Below are 18,670 nucleotides of genomic sequence, written 5' to 3'. Positions count from 1 at the left end.
GAGAGACACAGGTTCTATGTTCTGAGTTGTGACTACTCAGTTTTGTCTGCACAGCATGAAAAGAGCTGAGACAATGCAAAGAGATTTAAGTGCAGCTGTGTTCCAGTAAGTTATTTACAAAACAAGTGTGAGTTTAGTTAAAGTGTTCTAAAGCGTGCATCAGAAGAATCCTGAGTGTTGCGTGCTCCTTGCTGGCGAGGTGCGCGCGACAGACAGGTTCTATGTTCTGAGTTGTGACTACTCAGTTTTGTCTGCACAGCATGAAAAGAGCTGAGACAATGCAAAGAGATTTAAGTGCAGCTGTGTTCCAGTAAGTTATTTACAAAACAAGTGTGAGTTTAGTCTTAAAGTGTTCTCAAATAGAAAGGTAACTCCAAATCCTGGCTGTAGTTGGCTAACCCTTGCGCTAGAGGGCACCTGTCAATATGACTACCTCATTCTCCTTTCCTGCTTCACACAATTAACACCAGGCCCTGTCAATTCCACCTCCTGAGCATTCCTCATAGCCTCCTATAATGGAGACAAGCTAGCTTTTTGGGTAATCAAATCTCCATCATTCATGGTTGGTAACTAAGGACTGATGATAAAACTGACTTTCCTTTGAGGTCATGCACGTATTTCTTAAAATGTCAATGTTTGCTAAAACCCTGGAGTAGAAGCATTTGGGCCTTCTAGCTAGGACAAGTGTTATACATAGAGTGTTATACATAGAGAATACTATGTATAAGCCTCCCCTGTCCAGATTCCTAATTTATAGAGAACAGACTCAAGAAACTACATAAAAATCAAGATACATTAGTGCACTTTCCTAAAAGCAGGCAAGTATGAAGTAAATCCAATATTTAATATTTTGGCATTACTATGTTAGAGAGCTTAGACTAATATAGACTTTCCCCAATTTTTTTTCTACCTCTTGGAGACCTCTAGGTCTATCCAGAGAGAAAAGAAAGCTCAGGAACCAACTTAAGGCCAGTTAACCTAGAGCTGCTCTCTTGAATCATTCTTATACCCAGCTCAGGAAAGAGAGCGAGCAAACTGTGCCCACAAACCTGTTTTTTAATGCAGAGACCCATCACCTTGTTAATATGACAAATATGATTGGAGATATCATGAGACCCTGGGAATGCACTGGATTGTATTGACCAGGTTATCAAAACCACTATACCAAATTTAGCACAGGGAGAGGAGGAAGAGACCACAGAGCATTCAGAGCTCAAGGGGACAACTCTAATTACATGCTAATTAGCATATCTAGTAATGGTGACAGTAATTAAACATTACAAATTGACCTTCCCACATCTAATCTCCTTTATTATTCTTAACAGCCCAGTAGAATGGACATTCATATCAACCTTATCTGTATGAAATAAGCTGACCCAGTGGTAACTGAATCTTTAATTGATTGAAACTGAAAAAACCTGGATGCTTTATATGTTCATGGTTAAAGTCTGAATTTAGCTTTGAGGCAAGTTGTTTCTTAATTGTTGAAATAATCGTCCCCATCTTCCCTTTGAGTTAAACCTAAGCAAAGTAAGTTTGTTTCTACCCATCGGTTTTGAGGTGGTCACTTTTCTGTAGTGCTTGGAGAGAGATTTTGGAAAAGGCCCAGGTCTAGAAGAGGCTGATAGATAAAATGATGATGGATTTTTCCTCATGTATCTTTTTTTAACCATATATGACTGTACACATATGTAGAACAGACCAAGGAGCCTTCTGGAAAAAAGAGCATTTGGTATTTATATATTTATTTCATTTACTGGAACACATATGACAGACAAGGGTAGACACACCTGAGGCCAGGTGATGAGAAGAAATACAAGAACATCCAAGAACAGAAATGCCTGAAAGAAGGAGGAGTGTGGACTGGGTAACCCAGGCCCAGAAAGTTGAAGCAAAGTGTTGGATCCAGGTGGGGGGCGGGGGTGATGGAGATTCAAGATTCCAAGATTGCTTTCTGGATGCAGGGTTCTGTCTTAGGAAAGACAGCTGTACTCGTGTGCAGTGAAAAAGCTAACCTCTTACAGGCTGTGGCCCTAGTGTCCCAGCCGTCACCAGGTCTGACTGAGGCTCACAACGGATTAATAAGAGGAGCTTAGCAGTTCTCAACATTTGCTGTGTATAGAATTACATGGAGAGCTTCTAAAATAGACTGATGCTTGGACTAAAATTCAGTCCAACTGAACCAGTCTTTTGAAGTGCAGCCCAAGTACAAACTATTCTTGAAAAGCTCCTCATGTTAAGTGATTATAATGTATAGCCAGATCATGAAGTATAGGACTAGCCTGAGGCAGATAAATTGGAGACAGATGGAGTGAGATGTGGGGACAGGAAAGGACAGAAGGAGAAGGGAGAGGATGGAAGAGAAGAGATCTTGTGGAGGAAATGGTGGTGTAAGCAGGCAGAATGGTCCAGGAGCTTCAGACATCACCAGGGAGGCTCTATGAATGAGTGCTTTACAAAAACCCTCTCAGTACCTGTGACTACTTAATAAATGGTAATATAATTAGAATTACTCTTCATGAAGAGCCTCTGCATCTAGTCCTATGCAAAGACTCCAACAGGAACTGTCTCATTTACCTCCTCCCACACAAATCCACACGCTATGACACTGGCATTATTATCCTCATTTTAACAGGGAAGAAACTGAGGCACAGAGATATGGATAACTGACCAGGCTAAGTCAGAGAGTAAGCAGTAATGAAGCTGAGATTCAATCTTAGGAGGGGAAATGATAATGAGCCTCCTCACTGCTGCTAGGAATTTGAGATCCTAGGAACATGGGGCTTTGACTCTCAGTAGTCTGTGACAGAAAAAAATGTAGTAAGGAAACTGACACCATCTAAAAGTCTGGCAGCTGCTCCTGTCTTTCTATGTGCTTTCCGGGATCTATAACTGGAAGAAAACAGGAAGAACCTGAGGGATACTTTCAGCAGAGTACTGATAAATGTTTTAAAATGTAGAAAGCCCAGGCTTTTGGCAGTTGTCAATTTCTGTTGTGTAAATACTCCCATGGTGGTTAATTTGAAGCTACCAATCTGGCATCAGCTACTTCACAAAGCTCCTGAATAGGTAGCATGAGTTGACTTAGTTGGCTCCAGTTCACCCCCATGGAATTGACTACTCTAATGTTTGTTGGTTAGAAGTAGAGCCGCCCACCATTCATTCTCCAGTTGAAAGGAAACCAGCTGGTTTTAGCATCCTTCCATGATCTCATGCAGAATTTCTTCTTGTAAAGGCCAATGAGTATTTTACTCCAGTTCAGAGAACACGTGCCATCTCACTGAGCTGACTGGCATAAGCTACATACGCTAATGAACTGAAGCGCTGGGCCTGATGAACTGAAGCTTCAACTGTGAGTAAGTGACATCCTGAAACTGGTTAAGTCCTGGACAAGCCCAAACATAAATTCCTGAAACAGCAAAGTGCTTAAGCCATCTTTCAGGAAAAGCCTACCGTATCCTCTTAAGAACCCTTTCAAACCAGCTTTTCAATGTGGGCATGTGCAGAAGCAGTCAGCATGTGTGGTCAATGATGTTGATTTCACAAGCTCAAAACCCCCATGCAGGACATTAATCTTCCAGAAAAGAAACCCACGACCTGTCAAGTGGGATGACGATGTGATGACTGCCTATGCCTATGCAAAAAGAACTCTAAAATGCTCCCCTTCTCATTCTGTCATCAAGCATCTTCTCCCTTGTAATTTCTATAAATCTCTCCCACCACATCCTACCAACCAACTGCGAATGCAGATCTGACTTGACAGTTCCTTGCCTTCTTGACAGTTGGTCATGTAATAGATTTTTCTTTTTGAAAAAACTCAGGGCCATAGTACTGGCTTCTACTGAGACAGGAGCTCACAGGCAAGACCTTGAGGGAGCCACTCAATGGGAAACAAGCAGACAGATGTGCTTCTTGTGAGAAGTCATGAGAAAAGGAAGCCAGGGGTAAACTGGAAGAAATCAGTGCCAGCAAAGATGACAAGGAATCTAACCAAGAGGTGACCCCCAGCTTTATGTAATGCATTTCCATAGTAAGAGCTCCTGGCAGGGGAGAGTAAAAACATGTGTATAGATACATTTTTAGCTGTGTGCAAAGCTATATGTTACCTATGCAGTAACAAACTCCACCCTGCCCAGGAATCCCTGCCCATTTTTTAAAAAAGAAAAAAAATGAATAATTGGTCTCCCTTAAAGACCCCTTAAAATGAAATATAGAATTCTGTTCAGGGCTACTTTGTCTATGAGGTCCACTATACTTTTTTCCTATAAAAAGCTTTTTTTAAATTTTTGCTTCAGAATAAGTCCATGTCACGTAACTATCATGTAGAAGACAAAGGACCCACCCAGCCAGTGACACTATGCACATGGAACAGTAAGGACTTGGTAGCAATCATAGACCACAAGAACAGATTTGAAGGAATTTGATAAAATTTGATCCAAGTAATGATTTGGTTTGATTACTGGAAGAACAAATTAGAACTTTTAAAAATAAAAAGCAGAATGGGAATCAAGTCAAACTATAAATATGTATCTTGGGAAGAAAAAGTGAAGGTCACAATGAATCAGATAATATCAATATTTTAAGTATCACTATAAAATACAACAGATACTAGGCTTTAATAAATGAAGGAAGTGTGACAATAGAGGATTAAGATCTCTTAGGTTTAGGCTTGGTCTGCTACTTCTGAGAATGCTGGGTAAAGTTTGGTCTTCACTGAGGAAAGAACAGTGGAACGCTTAAATGCATAGGCTTTGGATTGGAATCTGTGGCACTGAAGTAAATTAACATTTTTATGCTTCTGCTCCCTTGTCTATAGAACAGTAACATTAAAGATACGATGAAGCAGATTCTCAGATGAAATGAGTGGGACTATTTATCTACTTTTCATTTCAAGTTTAAATGTAAAAGACTTCAAAAAAACTAATAGTTCAAACATTTTCTTTTGGAAAACAAAATGACTTAGTGAATACTATATATGACTGGAATTTTAAAATAGGAATGTCACACTTCATATTTACTAGGATAGTATAAAACAGTTACATTCGATCCCCGGTACCAAAAACAAAACAAAACAGTTCCATATATTTGTGTGGGACCCCAAAATATGCCATCCCAAAGTATGTTTCACTGTCATAGTTCAGTATGGTTATTCAGGTAAAGTGTAGACTTCTGCACACACAAGAATGACTCTTGAGAGGCTGCACTTTTGAAAAAGGAATTTGTATCTAGAAAGGGAAGCTATACTTCTAAAGTGAATAGTCAGAGGATGTTGATTGGCTTTTCATTCTGCTGAGGAAAGATCTTTTCACAGAAAGATAGTAGGATCTAACCTAGCCAGAGATCACAAGTGGCTGTTACCTGGGCGACTTTGCCTGCACACCCAGATGATCCTACTCACTGTATACCTCCTGTCCCCAGCCTTCTGCAGCCTGCTACTGCCTCCTTTCACTAAGAAGCCCAGGCCCCAATCTTTTGTTTTGCTCTACATGAGCTTCAACTGTCTAGCCCTTCTTGGTATCTGTGAAGCTCCTGTTTAGTAAGTGTCAATAAATTTATTTTTTTTTCCTGTTAACCTACTGTCAGTTTACTTCATATATTAAAGTTACTGAAATTTCAGAGAAAAACCAGTAAATTTAAAACTTCTCTACAGGTTTGGTGATTACCAGGAGACAGAGATCCCTCTGCTTGTTTCAGAGGCTGCAGCTGGGGACCATAGACCCTAAACTGACACATGTACGAATTCCTACCACCAGTCTACTTAGTTCCTGCCGATGGAATCTGGTCAGGGAAGTGATAAAAATCTTTATCTTTTCTTTTCAAAATTTAAATTGACAAGGAAGAAGAATTGTATGAATTTATATTCACTGGGGTGTGGCAACTTTGTTGCCAGAATTTTAGGGTAAAGCCCCAGCTCCAGGGGTCTCAAGAAACCAGGCCTGGCCACCCCTCTCAAAACAGCATTCAAGATGAGCAGTGGTAAAAAGTAGGAAAGGGGCCTTAATCAGCATGGCCATACCAGGAAGGTCAGATTTAAGAGATTCAAGGGACTGACAGGAACTTTGGGGTTTTAAAGCAGAGAGGTTTCCCTCTTGGCAAGGCTTGAGAGTTTGCATAGTTGGGAGGTTGGTACAGATGGCAGGCCAGGTAAACGTAGTCAGGTGCTGGGTCTGTTTGACCATTATTTCAGGACTGGTTCTGCAGGTGGTTCTGGAGAAGTCTTTATGGCTAACAGGGGTAGTCTGGTTTCCATGAGATGCTTGTTGCTGCTTGGAGCTTGGTCTCACCATGGGGTGATCTGTTCTTCAAGGCTCTGGACTCCAAGGTGACAACAGTTTCCGTGTACATGTAATGACTGCAGACTTCTAGGTTCTGCTCCAGGATACTATAAAGCTTGGTAATTGAATACCCCGACAAATCATAAAAAAACATTCTTATCTTGGTATCCTCAGTGTTGAAAGGGGGAAGAGCCAGGTTAGGTAAACTTAGGGCTAAACTTTATAGCACTGGTTTTTAGACAGACAAGTTCTAGGTGATTATCATGCCCGCATGTTGAGCTAAGCGTGGATCTGGCCCAAAGTTTTAAGATAATGAAAGATACAGATATAAAATAAATATGGAGATGCTGAGCTTTATTCTGTTTTGGTTATATTGGGACATCGTCAGGCCCAGTGTCTAAGCCCCTGTTATAACTAGGGTATGTTTTGGTACAGTACTCTTAGTTGGTCATTTTTTTCCCTCCCAAACATGGTCTTTGCCTGCTAGGTAGCCAGCCTGAAAAGGCTGAAAATAAGGATGGGAAACTGCTAGGCAGCACTCTCTTTAGGTATTGGGAGTTTGCCTTTGTTGTATCAACTTTCATTGCTTTCTTAGTTGTCTTGAAAGCTAAAATTTTGGATCACAGGGGCATCTTCCAGACAGTTGGCTACCTAGCACACACCAACACAGTGGTATTGATTACTGGAAGACACCTGAAAGAGATCTCAAAACCACAAAGTCAAACACTCAGACATAAAAAAGGGAACCCTCATTTGTCTGCAGCAGCAGACTCTTAACAACCTTATGCCTGCTGCTCTTATCCTTCTGTTGTGCTCCTTACGGAAATTGCACAAAAGATATAAAAGACAAAGATTCAACAAGGTGAGATTCAGATAACCATTTTTTAAAAATTGAGGGACAGCAGGATTTATTTTGACTAAAGATGAGTTTGTACTTTGTTATTAGAAATGCATGTGTTAGTACAATACATACTTATCCTAGTAAGTCTTTTCATGGAAAGGCCACCCAGGAATAACTCTGGCAAAGATTTAGTCTAAGCCTGGAAGGTTTACCTTGTAATCACGTCTTGACTTTTGTCACAGAGTGGTGAAAGACATTTAAACAAAAACTCATCACTTAAATTCAGAAAAGTGCAATGGTCATTTACCATTTGTTGTCTAAAATAATTTCTGATGAGTACTTTTATCCAATTTTATTTTAAAAACTGGCCATATTTTCTTCTTCCAAGTAACTTTGCTCCTGTTTGAGACATACTGTTAAACTCTAAGGAAGTCCTTCAAATCTTCATAGCAAGGAAGTTCTTGCTTATAGAGTTGTGAATTCTCAATCCTTGGAATCCCTGGAATAAGTGGAGCCCTAATAAGAAAAGAGCAACCCATGTGGCTTAAAGAATATCAGATTTATATTGGCATTTCAATGCATGCCAGCATCAATTAGAACCAAGTGTCAAGCCAAGGTTCATTTATTTATTGACAAATGCTGATATTTATTAGTCTCCAGTGTGTACTGCACCAGTTTTCAAAATCCCTTGCCATTTCAGTAACTTGTTACCAAAATAGTGCACATTCCATATTAAACAATATTTGGAATTTATTCCACACAATCAAATGATGTACAGGGACAAGTATAACAAGGATTCAGGAGTATGTGGAGTATAGGCAGGGCTTTTGCTGTCCACCATTAATTTGTGCTTCACTCTGTGGCTGGTAAACTTTTTCTTTTCAACTTTGGCTCTGTTTACATAGCAGGGGCTAAAAATCCGATGGAAGGGTCCTAATTGTTCCAGCTTGGGTCTTGTGTTCATCTCCAGAATATTCACTGATATCAATAAACTTAGGTTTTTTTCCTAGTTTTCTAAAAGGAATGTGTTACCGGTGTAGTTGGTATAATTTGAATTAAAAATATAGTCAATACAATTAGATTTACCTTAGAGAGACAAGCTGGTCACCCAAACCGATCCCCACAGCAATACTTCAATTTATTGACCAGTGTGGGGTCAATAAAGCCTTTTGTCTTGGAAAATCAGAGATTATCAGTGTGCAAAGATGGGATCTGAATCTCAGCTGATTACATAGTTAACCACACTCTCATGGGTCTCATCTATAAACATCATTCATGGGAATATAGCAATCACCAAGTGATTGCATCCTATATTTGATGGCTGGCACTTTTCTTCCTATAGAAAAATCCAAATGTGGAGCCAAAGGTAACCCCAAAAGTACCTAATGATCACAGTCAGAAGGGGGATTACTTGATCTGATTGGCTAGCACCAGGTAACAAATGCTTACTCTCCATAAAGACAATTCTGTTTCTCTCATTTTAGATTCCTCTGTCTTTTTTATTTTGTTTTGTTTTTTTGGTACCAGGGATCGAACTCAGGACCTTGGGATCGCAAGGCAGGTGTTGGTCCTCTCTTTCATAGATGCAACCCCAGCCATCCCTCTGAAAAGATTCTTTCTTCAAATGTAGACTACTATCTTTATTTAGGTATCTAATTACTTTGTTATAATCACTCTTTGATCATCCCTCCCAGAATTTCTTCCCATATGATCTGGATTGGATTTGGGATATTCAGATAATCCTACTAATCCTACAGACCCTCCTTCTATTCAAATCTTTCGGAAGCCATGCCTGGAGGTAACCTTTAGTTTCTAGGACCTCATATTCCCACTAGAATATTCAGGAAACACACAATAAAGAAGGCTGTTTTGAAAATAAAAAATGTCACTGAAGACAATGCTAAACTTCTTTTTTGCTTTATAAGTAAATAAGTGAATGTTTTTCATTTCATGTTATTTGTAATATTGTCAGCCTAGTTTTCAAAATAGCCAACCATTCAGAAATATTAAGAAATATTGGCTAACCACAATAAATACTACTTCTCAAATTTAACTGCTTTAACTAGTAAGAGTTTAAATTTTAAAAGCAAAGATATACAGAGGGATGCGAAAGAGTAATAATATTACTTTAAAAAAAAAATGTTCCCAGCTACTTGAGAAGCTAAAGCAGGAAGAGCTGAAGTATGCAGCAAGCCTGGACAATTTAGAAAGACTCTCTTAAAATAAAAATAAAATAAAATGGACTAGGAATATATCTCAGTGGTAAAGGATATGAGGCCCTGGATTCAATCCTTAGCATAAGAAGACAAAAACAAAATGAAACAAACATTCCAAGAACCACAAATGGCCACCAGGGATCCCCAAACACTCATGAAAGAATTCACATTTTAGAATATGACTTCAGCATAGCTATACCCTCTTCCAAACCCAAAAGTAAGTTATTCACAAAGCAATAAATCTGCCGATGTGCTAATGGAATGCCTAATTTAGTGGGCTACCTCACAGGATAATTCTAATAGAAATAAAGTATATGATGCTGAATGTTCATTGTTGCATGTTATGTGTACTGAACACACAGACCTAAAACAGAGACCTTCCGTTGACAGCAGCAAATTCATTCCTAGTGAAAGGCACAGTTCTCCAACACATACTTCCCAACTCCAAAGTCACTACTCTCACAACCACATCTTTGCCGCCCCCTTTGAGTCCAGAAGTTGACAAACTTGAAAGGGCCAGATGGTAAAAATTCTTGGCTCTCCACAGCATGCTGACCCTGCCTGCACTCTGCCATTGCAGCTAAAGCAGCTGCAGACAATAAGCAAACCCAGTGGGCTTGGCTTCTTTAGTAAAATTTTGTTCATAAAAACAAGGAACTGGATTAGGCCTGTGGGTCATTATTTGTCTATCTCAAGGTTTCTCAAATGATTTATCAGCATTTGTTAAAATTGAAAAGTCTCAGGTCTGCCTCAGACCTACCTACCAAATCAGAGATCTGAAACAGGGCTCAGAGTTGATGTCTTAAGAAGCTCTCAGGGAGATGTAATGTTTGCTAAAATGTATGCTATTAATCTTGCTCACTAGCCACACAGAACTCTCCTGTCAAGTAAAGCACTGACAACAAGCTGGTTAATCTAACCTAACAAAACAAAATCTTCCTTCTCCCCCGCTTCATGATTTCGCATCTCTGAACCCCCCCCCCAATCTAAAGGTTTACATGATCCAACCCCTGTCATTTTTTGGCTCCAAATGCTGTTTTGCTGTCCCAGACCCATTTTTGTAAAAGCTGGAACTCAGTCACTCTCTTGAATCCTACAGCTCAAGGTAACACAAGCTCACATAGTCACCATTTCCAAAGCACCCTACTCTTCAGGCAATTCCAGGATTGGCAGGGAGTGAGGCTTCCAGTCTTTGACAAATGTTTCTTAATCACTTTTCTGTTCTCTACCTTACCATCCACTTCCATCACCCTCTCTCATGGTCACGTCCTGAAACCAAAGCAATTGACAATTATTTCCTTTCTCCTAAGGTTCCTTCAGTTTAAAATGTCAATTCCATATAAACTGGGAAAACCCACTAAATCTTTAATATCTTTGGAAAACTTTCCTGTTCAGCGTGACTTCGTTAGCATATGTAGGAGATTCAACAGAGGTGCAAGTGATCGCCTGGATGGGTTATGTGTGGGTAAATCACTTGTCTTTCCCGGCATTGGTTTCCATATCCACAAAACACACTGACCAGACCAGTGAGTCCCCTTCTAACCACAAGGCCACTAATGCTATCACTAGAGCCTCAGCTTTCCTCTTGGCTCTGGACTTCTGTGTGATTCCTGCTCTCATGGCAAATTCATGCCCAACTTAAACATAGTACATAGAGATGGCCCTTGACTTCAGGGCCGTATCAGGACCACCCAAGAAACTTTGCCAAGAACAATACAGAGAGCTCACCTTGGGGCTGCCCGTCAGGATTATGCAATGGCATTTGAAAGAATGCTTTTCTAGTAGCTGGGATTTAATGGAGGAAAGAAAGAAAACTATAAAAGGCCCAGGTAGGAATGGGAATGCCACTGAGCAGGGTACCATGGGATAAAAGCAAGCAAACATCTCTGTCTGGTGATCAGGTAGGCTTCCCAGGGCAGACTTTAACTTGAGAAGCCCCCCGAGACAGGATTAGGGGCACTGAGGAGGGCAGGGAGCAGACCAGGCAGTAAGAAATAGAGGAAATCCCAGGAGCCTGCCTCTTGGAAGGATACCAATGTCTACCAGTAACTGCTGCTGTAAAAACGTATCACTGATACCCCTGATTACTGAAGTGTTTATAAAATGTGTTTAACTGCAGTCTTATCATCAGTGTTGGTGAAAAAAATCAGAGATGTTCACGGAGAAAATAATTGTGTTAGGATGTTCTAAATTCAGACATACATATATAGAGTATAGGAATGATAGCAAATTATTTGTGAAGCCTTCACCTCATCCAGGCCCTAACTACTGTCAAAAATTCTATTATTCTTTCTAAGAGACAATCTGCAAGAGAGAACAAAGAACACAAGTCACGGGCAAAATGCTGACTGCTTAAAACAACCTTTTTAAAAGATTTAAATGCGTCTTCCTCCACTCTCAGGTATTTACAATACTCACCCCTAAGACCTGTTTTCAGATATAAAGTACTTTTGAGCAGCCAAAACTACAGAACACATCCATGACCTAGATTCCTTTTAATGCATCTGGAACATTTCCTCAAGGCTAAGAAACTGTCCAAGTTACACTGTATCAAAGATGATATGCACATCCAGTGTTAGCAATAACTCAAGGATACAAACATTGAACTATTTCTGATTCAGTCTGTGCTATTCAATAAGGCAGTTCTTATACATTTTAGGTTTTTTGTTTTTGTTCGTTTGTTTTTTGAGACAGGGTCTCACTATGTAGTTGAGACTGACCTGAAACTCACTATGTAGCCCAGGCTGGTCTCGAACTCACAGCGATCCTCCTGCCTCAGCCTCCCGAGTGCTGGGATTACAGGTGTACACCACCACACCTGGCACTCTTATACATTTTAGAAATAGTTGTGAATTATCTATTTAAATTATGTTCAATTCTTACCTTAATACATTTTGGAAAATATGTAGAATTTTCTACATGCTATTCACAAAATGAAATTATTAGACAATGGAATAAAAGCCTTTTTTAATTTAGCTGCAAACCACTTATTCCTTTATTAGTTTCTTAATAGTTAGGTCATTGTGTCTAATTAAATTTGTGGAGTTTTGCAGAAGTTTTATGGCTGATTCTTAGTTATTCCCAAAAACTTTAATAGGTTTGATGTACACATCCACACATACCAAAGAAATAGTCTTTTTCATACTAACAATAAGGAATACAAATACAGCAACATATTGTACTGTATCGTGTTGTTGGCAAACTAAAGGAAGCATGTTACAGTCTCCTGTTTTCAAAACTAATTTTGAAAATGAATGAAATACTTGACTGCGTTTAGTAATAAAATTTAAGCATCATTGTTGTGCCCATATTGCGATATCCCCAAAGACCAACAAGGAGTCAAGTCCGATGCAATCACACAAGTTTATTGCAAGCTTGAGCCTGGACCCCCAGACTTCACTGACAACGGTTCTGTACCAAGAGCCCCAAACCCATTTTCCAACAGGCTTTGTATCAGCAAAGAAGCAGAACTAGGGGCTTTCCAAATGGGTCAGTACTTGATTGGTTAACATTTGCAAAGGCAGGGGTGTTTCTATTCTATTGGCCAAGATCAGATGTCCCTTCCTGTCCTAGCCACAGGTTCCTGTAAGGTTAACAGAAAAGAACATCTGTTGACCGTTTACGCAAACACTCACGAGTTTTTTCCAAGAACCTTGTCAAAAGGGCATGTTGGGGTTTTTCCAGTAACTGGGTGGTGGCCTGATCACAAAATGGAGACAATTTTTCAAAATGGAGTCAGTTTGGACTGCACATTCCCCCCTTCTTTAGAGCCTTAAGGGACTCAATCATGGGAACGGGGGGGGGCGTCCTCATTACACTACTTCCTGCTGAGCAGGGGTGACACAGAACCTAGGGCGGGGATCATCTTTTGGGTCCTCATGGCTGAGTCCTGTGGCTATGGTGCCAATTCCAATTCCATTGGGCCTCGAGTTCAGTCTCAGCCTTTTATCTGGCATTAGCAAGGAGTTGTTGAGCTGCCAGTTCCTGAAGGGGTCTCGGGGAGGTAAGGAGGGTGTTATCTGTAAGGGGGGCAACAACCCCAATAGCCAGACCCGGCAGGGAGATATCTTGGTCTCAGTTCCCGTAAGGGAGTACTGAAAATTTGAGATTCTTGGGTTCAGGGGTTATAGACCCAAAGAGTAAAGGAACACTATAACCCAATATGACCGAGAATGGTTGAGTGTCTCTTGTAGCCAATAGTGGTTGGGTGACTCCCAGGAAAGAGCACTTGAACCTCCAGGTACAGTGGGGGAATGGCAGAACAGATGAACTAATAAGTTGGTAGCCAATTGTGGGGGAAACCAAAGACACCGTACCCCACCGAGTGCCCAATTTGGTTTAGAGGCTGTCTGGTTTTGTCTCCCTATATGTTTTGGACAGTAACCTGGGAGTAGGGCAGTTTCTTGTACGCAAATGGGCAGGGAATTTTCTACATACTGGACCCATGTGGCACAATAAAGACATAACCTTTGTGGATAGATGCGGCAGAGTAGGTCCCTGGCCTGTGGGTGGATTTGTGATCTTCCTATTGCTTCAAAGAAGTGATCACCCAGGGTGTGCACTCCAAAGGGACACTCAGCCATCAGCTGGTTTCTTTAGTAACTCCCAAGGGGAGAAATTTACAAATTTAATCAGCATTTCTGGAGGATGACATTAGGGGACTGGGGTGTCTTGCAGTTCAAGTTGACCCTGGGGGGCATCGACGTCCATTCCTTCGTCCCGACGAAGGGATTGATATTGTTGCCTCAGCACCATTAAATGCACCAAATTCACTCTTTCTTGAATGAAGGCAATTAATTTGTTGAACACACAGGGTCCTACCGTAAGCAAGATTAATCCTATAATCAAGGGACCTGCTAGAGCTGAAAGCAAAGAAGACAACCAGGGGGAAGAGGTGAACCAGCTTTTTTCATACCATCCTTGATTCTGTGTTCTTTCTTTTCTCCTTTTTTCTAATCCCTCTCTAATCTTAGCCATAGAGTCTTTTATTACCCCTGAATGATCCATGTAGTAACAGCATTCCTCTCCTAGAGCTGTGCATAGCCCACCTTGTTGCTGAAATACCAGGTCCAAACCTCTTCTAAGTTGAAAGGTTACTTCAGGGAGGGAGCTTAAAGATTCCTGGAGTTTGGTGATAGACAATTCTATTCTCTCAATATCCTGATCGATAGCTGCCCTCAAGCTGTTATACTGATGATGTTGGGTGGCGATGGCAGCGACCCCGGTACTAGCCCCCACCAATCCTATTCTCAACAATATTGTGAGGGTGATGGCCATGATTCTCTCTTGATCCGTCAAGGCTTCTCATCCCATCTACCTAGGAAATCATAATAATCATGATAAAAGATTCGAGGCATCAGATGAACTAGGATACAATAATCATTACTCTGACCTAGGACTTGTCCGTGTACACATGGAGTCAGTCCAGTGGAGCAGGCCCACCATCCATTGTCAGGGGGAACATAATAGGAGGCAGTACTGATCTGATGTGTCTGGTCACAGAGATGTTTATGGGAGATGGGCACATTGCCCAAACAAGTGCTGGTACCAGTGACTGACATCAGGGTGAGTTGGCCTTTTCCTCCCTGTCCCCATCTACAACTAGTATGGTTGGCAGAGATGTTAATATTCTCTCAGGAAAGCTCTCCCTTCATAATAAGGAGGCTTAATATCATAACAGAGCCAGCATGATCTAGTAAAGTTGGGTTGAGCAATATTAAGTATTAAAAAGGCTTGGTCCAGCACATCCAGGAGAGGTTCTGGGGGCCTAGAGGGCTGAGTTACTCTGTTCCTCTGCTTCTGGGTGTTATTAATGGTTTGGGTCGGCTGGTTGGATTAACCCTGGGTCTGGAGGTGAGTCTTGGTTTAGGTGAGGGTATTAAGACAGTTACTGATTTTCAGGGAGTTAAAACTGAATTAGGGCCTAAAGAGATATCCGGGGAGACTCTATGTACCTTTGGATGGCAAAAATAGCTCCTGGGCTTCCAGTCGCATGTCTGCGGAGCCCCCATGACTTACTCGTAGACCAATCTGTTTTTTTTCCTTTGTCAGTGAACTTAATGACCAGGGGGTTGCATTTCCCTCCTGGGGTCCCCAAATACTTGGGAGGCCTGTAACATGGTCCACAGTCACCTTTACCTGGGCAGTATCCTACTCCAGGTGAGGTAGGATCTCCATAGCGAGTTACAGTAATAAGGTCACTTTTGATGGGTGCCTCCCATGTCATCCATCCTGTGGATTCACAGCCCCAATTTTTGCAGAAGAACTGATCTGGTCCCCCACACTCTCTTTGTTTTTGATAGGTTCTGGAATGTCCTGGACAGACATAGAAATGCTGTTTACGTAGGTTGTTCCTTCTTCCCGGGGTTGCGCAGCCTGGTGGGTCTTCACTCGATGGTTTTCCCCATGATGGGATTTCTCTGGCAGGGAATAAGTCACATAAGTCCATTAGGAGATCAGGGAACCATGAGGTGGGGGGAGTCATCATGGATGTGGAACTGACCACGGTGCCCGTCTTTGCGTTGTAGATCGTCCAAGTCACATTTGAAGGCTGGTGTGGATTCACCCCAGCAGAGTGACCTCTTGGGACAAGAACTATCAGACAAATTAGATACATGGCAATCAGTTCCCGTTGTTTTGGTCCCGTGCATCGGGGGCATCTGTTCTTGGTATCTGGATAACCCATGCTGGAGTCCTGTCGATCTTTACAGCCAACAGAGTTACAGAGATTATGGAATATTAACCTGATAAGATTATAGACAGGCAAGTGTGGCAAGGATTCCAATAATAAAATAGTAAATCAGGGCAAGGCAGACCCTGGAAGATAAGCTATAGGTTGGAGGAACCACTGTGGCCAATCCAATTCCAAGAAGGAAACCCAATGTGATTATCATGCAGAAACTAAACACATCCGGGAGGGACAGGGTGGTGAAGGCCTCACAGTATCCAATAGGGAGTTTAGTATTGAAATTAAGATCTAGTTAATTTCAACTTTATGAGATTTTCAGGGTCTTTAGTTGCTCTCCATTCACGCAGGGGCGATAATCCTTTTGTGCGTGGGTGTGATGTATCCAGGTGGCGATCCCATCCAACTTAATCGCTGTGGGAGTGGTCAGTATCACCATGTAAGGTCCTTTCCAGAGAAGTTTAAGGGTGTCTCTTCGGTGCTGCTTCACCAAAACCCAGTCTCCTGGCTCAAAGTCATGTGGAGTCGGCGTGGGGCCAGACTCATATAATGCCTTAAATTTAGGCCAGATCTCCTTGTGGACCTGTTGGATACCATACAGTGAGTTAAGTAATTCCTGATCTTCAAACTCAGCTATAATTTCAGAGCGGAGGTTAGGCATGATTGGGGAAGGGGTGCCAAACACTATTTCAAAAGGGGTCAACCCCCATTGGCAAGGTGTGTTGTGCACCCGGTGTAACGAAAAGGGGAGGAGCAACACCCAATCACCGCCAGTCTCCAAGGTTAACTTAGTCCAGGTCTCTTTTAGGGTTCTATTCATTCTATCTGTCCTGAGCTTTGGGGGCGATAAGCACAATGTAATTTCCAAATAGCCCCCAATACCCGGGTTAAATCTTGGCTTACCTTAGAGATGAATGAATGCTGGTCCACTGTCACACACATTCCATAACTTTTTTCTATGTAGTCTTCCCTAGAACACAGGACACTTTATTTGAATTGAAACAATGAAGGTAAAGAGTTTCTAATGAGAAGTAAATCAGACGTGAGAGTTTGGTGAAAATGGGATTTTCTGTTAATTGGCATATATAAAAAACATTTTTGATTCGAATGAGCTAAATCTGCAGCTAAAGTTTTGACAGAAACAATTTAGCTACCTAAAAATAAAAGGCATTTTATCCAAAACATGAAAACAAACAATATTTAGATTTTCCTCAAACGTTGAGCCTATCAGGCTAAAGCAGGTACATCTCACTGACAAAAAACTTGGTAAAGCCTCTCCAGTATATTTCCTGGAAACTGAAAAGGTAAAAGAATAAGGACCATGCAAACAAATCTTTTGGTAGGTCAAGTTATTTTTAATTATTTCCTGTAAATAAAACTGGAAGCGCTTAATTGAACAGTCAGCTCATAAATAACCAAATTAACATTCTGATGTCAAGAATTAAATAACCTTGCTACAACAAGATTCCCCCACGCCCAGATACAGTACTTGTTCACATGGACAAGGTCTTTTAGGGCCTATGGCTATAGATGCCACTTAGAAATAGAATTAATGCTCAACCCTCCAAGAATAAAACATAGTCATTTACTGATATATTTAATGCAATCCAATGAAATTTTTATTCTATTTAATAGAAAATTTGCTATATTTATTTTGCTTTGAAGGAGTACTAACAACTTTAAATAGAAATCAGCCCCAAATCTGGCGATTTGCTGGCTGTGTAACTTCGCGCCCATTTACTTTATCTCTCTGGGTCTGTTTCCTGCTTTGCAAATTGGGGACAGTCAGTAGTGAGATGAGCTCTTAAGTGTTCTTCCAAAAAAACTGAAAGTTAACGCAAGTAAAAGCACTTAATGCTATGCACTAACCACGCTGAAAGCTATAGAAGCTTTTCCTGTTATTATGGTAATCAATAGCAAAAGCTTTAAAAGCCTGGTGTGGGGGAGGTGTCTTCAGACCGGAAAGAGGCTGGAGGGAAGGGGTCTGGTTAAAGGCACCGAACGAGAATAACAAGCAAAGTCTGGGGGAAGAACGGGATGGGTGGGAGGAAAAGACTCCGAGGGCCTGGGGCTACCTGCTGGGAAGAAAACTGGCTGGGCAGCGTCACAGGCTGAGAAGGCAGAGACCTGGGAGTCTGGCATAAGCAGTTGTACGTACGGTTCACATTATACAAGTCTATGGACCTCTTACTGCTCCGTAAACGGGCAAAAGTGGCCGGCCTGACGGCACTATAGGTGTAGCCCAGTCAGCGCCTCGCGCCCCGGCTCAGGCCGGCTCGGAGTAGACGCTCGGTCAGGTCGAATCCACGACGGTCAGGCCTGCACTGGGGCTGTAGGCCTAGACCTGCAGTCCACAGCCCCCGCGGCAGACGCTGCTACCCAACTTCCGGTGCAGCTCCGACTCGCGAGGGCGCCGGCACCCGGAGACAGTGTGAATGGTCCCTCACGGCCCCCGTAGCCGGCTTCCTTGCCAATGTCCCCGCCTTTTCCTTCTCTCCCTCAGTTCCCTTTCACTTCCGGGGTTGCTCCGGATCCTCTGGTTCCGTAACAACATCCCGTTGGCTTCGCTCAGGCGGCGGGACCTCATAGCCGCCGCCTCCTCTTGGGAGCGCCCTCCCGCCCGCTCTTCTGGGCCAGCGCGCTCCCCGGCGCG

At 41.9% G+C, this 18,670-nt stretch overlaps 1 protein-coding gene across 1 annotated transcript in view; it reads left to right on the top strand.

Annotated features, from left to right (window-relative positions):
* The first annotated feature begins 16,676 nt into the window (after positions 1 to 16,676).
* Positions 16,677 to 18,670, top strand: part of Bod1l1 (biorientation of chromosomes in cell division 1 like 1) — a 55,331-nt gene continuing 53,337 nt past the window's right edge. Inside the window, exons 1-2 of the mRNA XM_010641935.2 lie at positions 16,677 to 16,729; positions 18,253 to 18,471. Coding sequence (XP_010640237.1) covers positions 16,677 to 16,729; positions 18,253 to 18,471 — 272 coding nt within the window. The remainder of the gene's footprint in view (positions 16,730 to 18,252; positions 18,472 to 18,670) is intronic.

This window comes from Fukomys damarensis, unplaced genomic scaffold, assembly GCF_012274545.1.
Source record: "Fukomys damarensis isolate Sample0158 unplaced genomic scaffold, DMR_v1.0_HiC HiC_scaffold_35, whole genome shotgun sequence".
NCBI classification, from domain to species: domain Eukaryota; kingdom Metazoa; phylum Chordata; class Mammalia; order Rodentia; family Bathyergidae; genus Fukomys; species Fukomys damarensis.
Note: the sequence above shows the minus strand (reverse complement) of the source record. Positions and strands in the feature narration are given on the sequence as shown.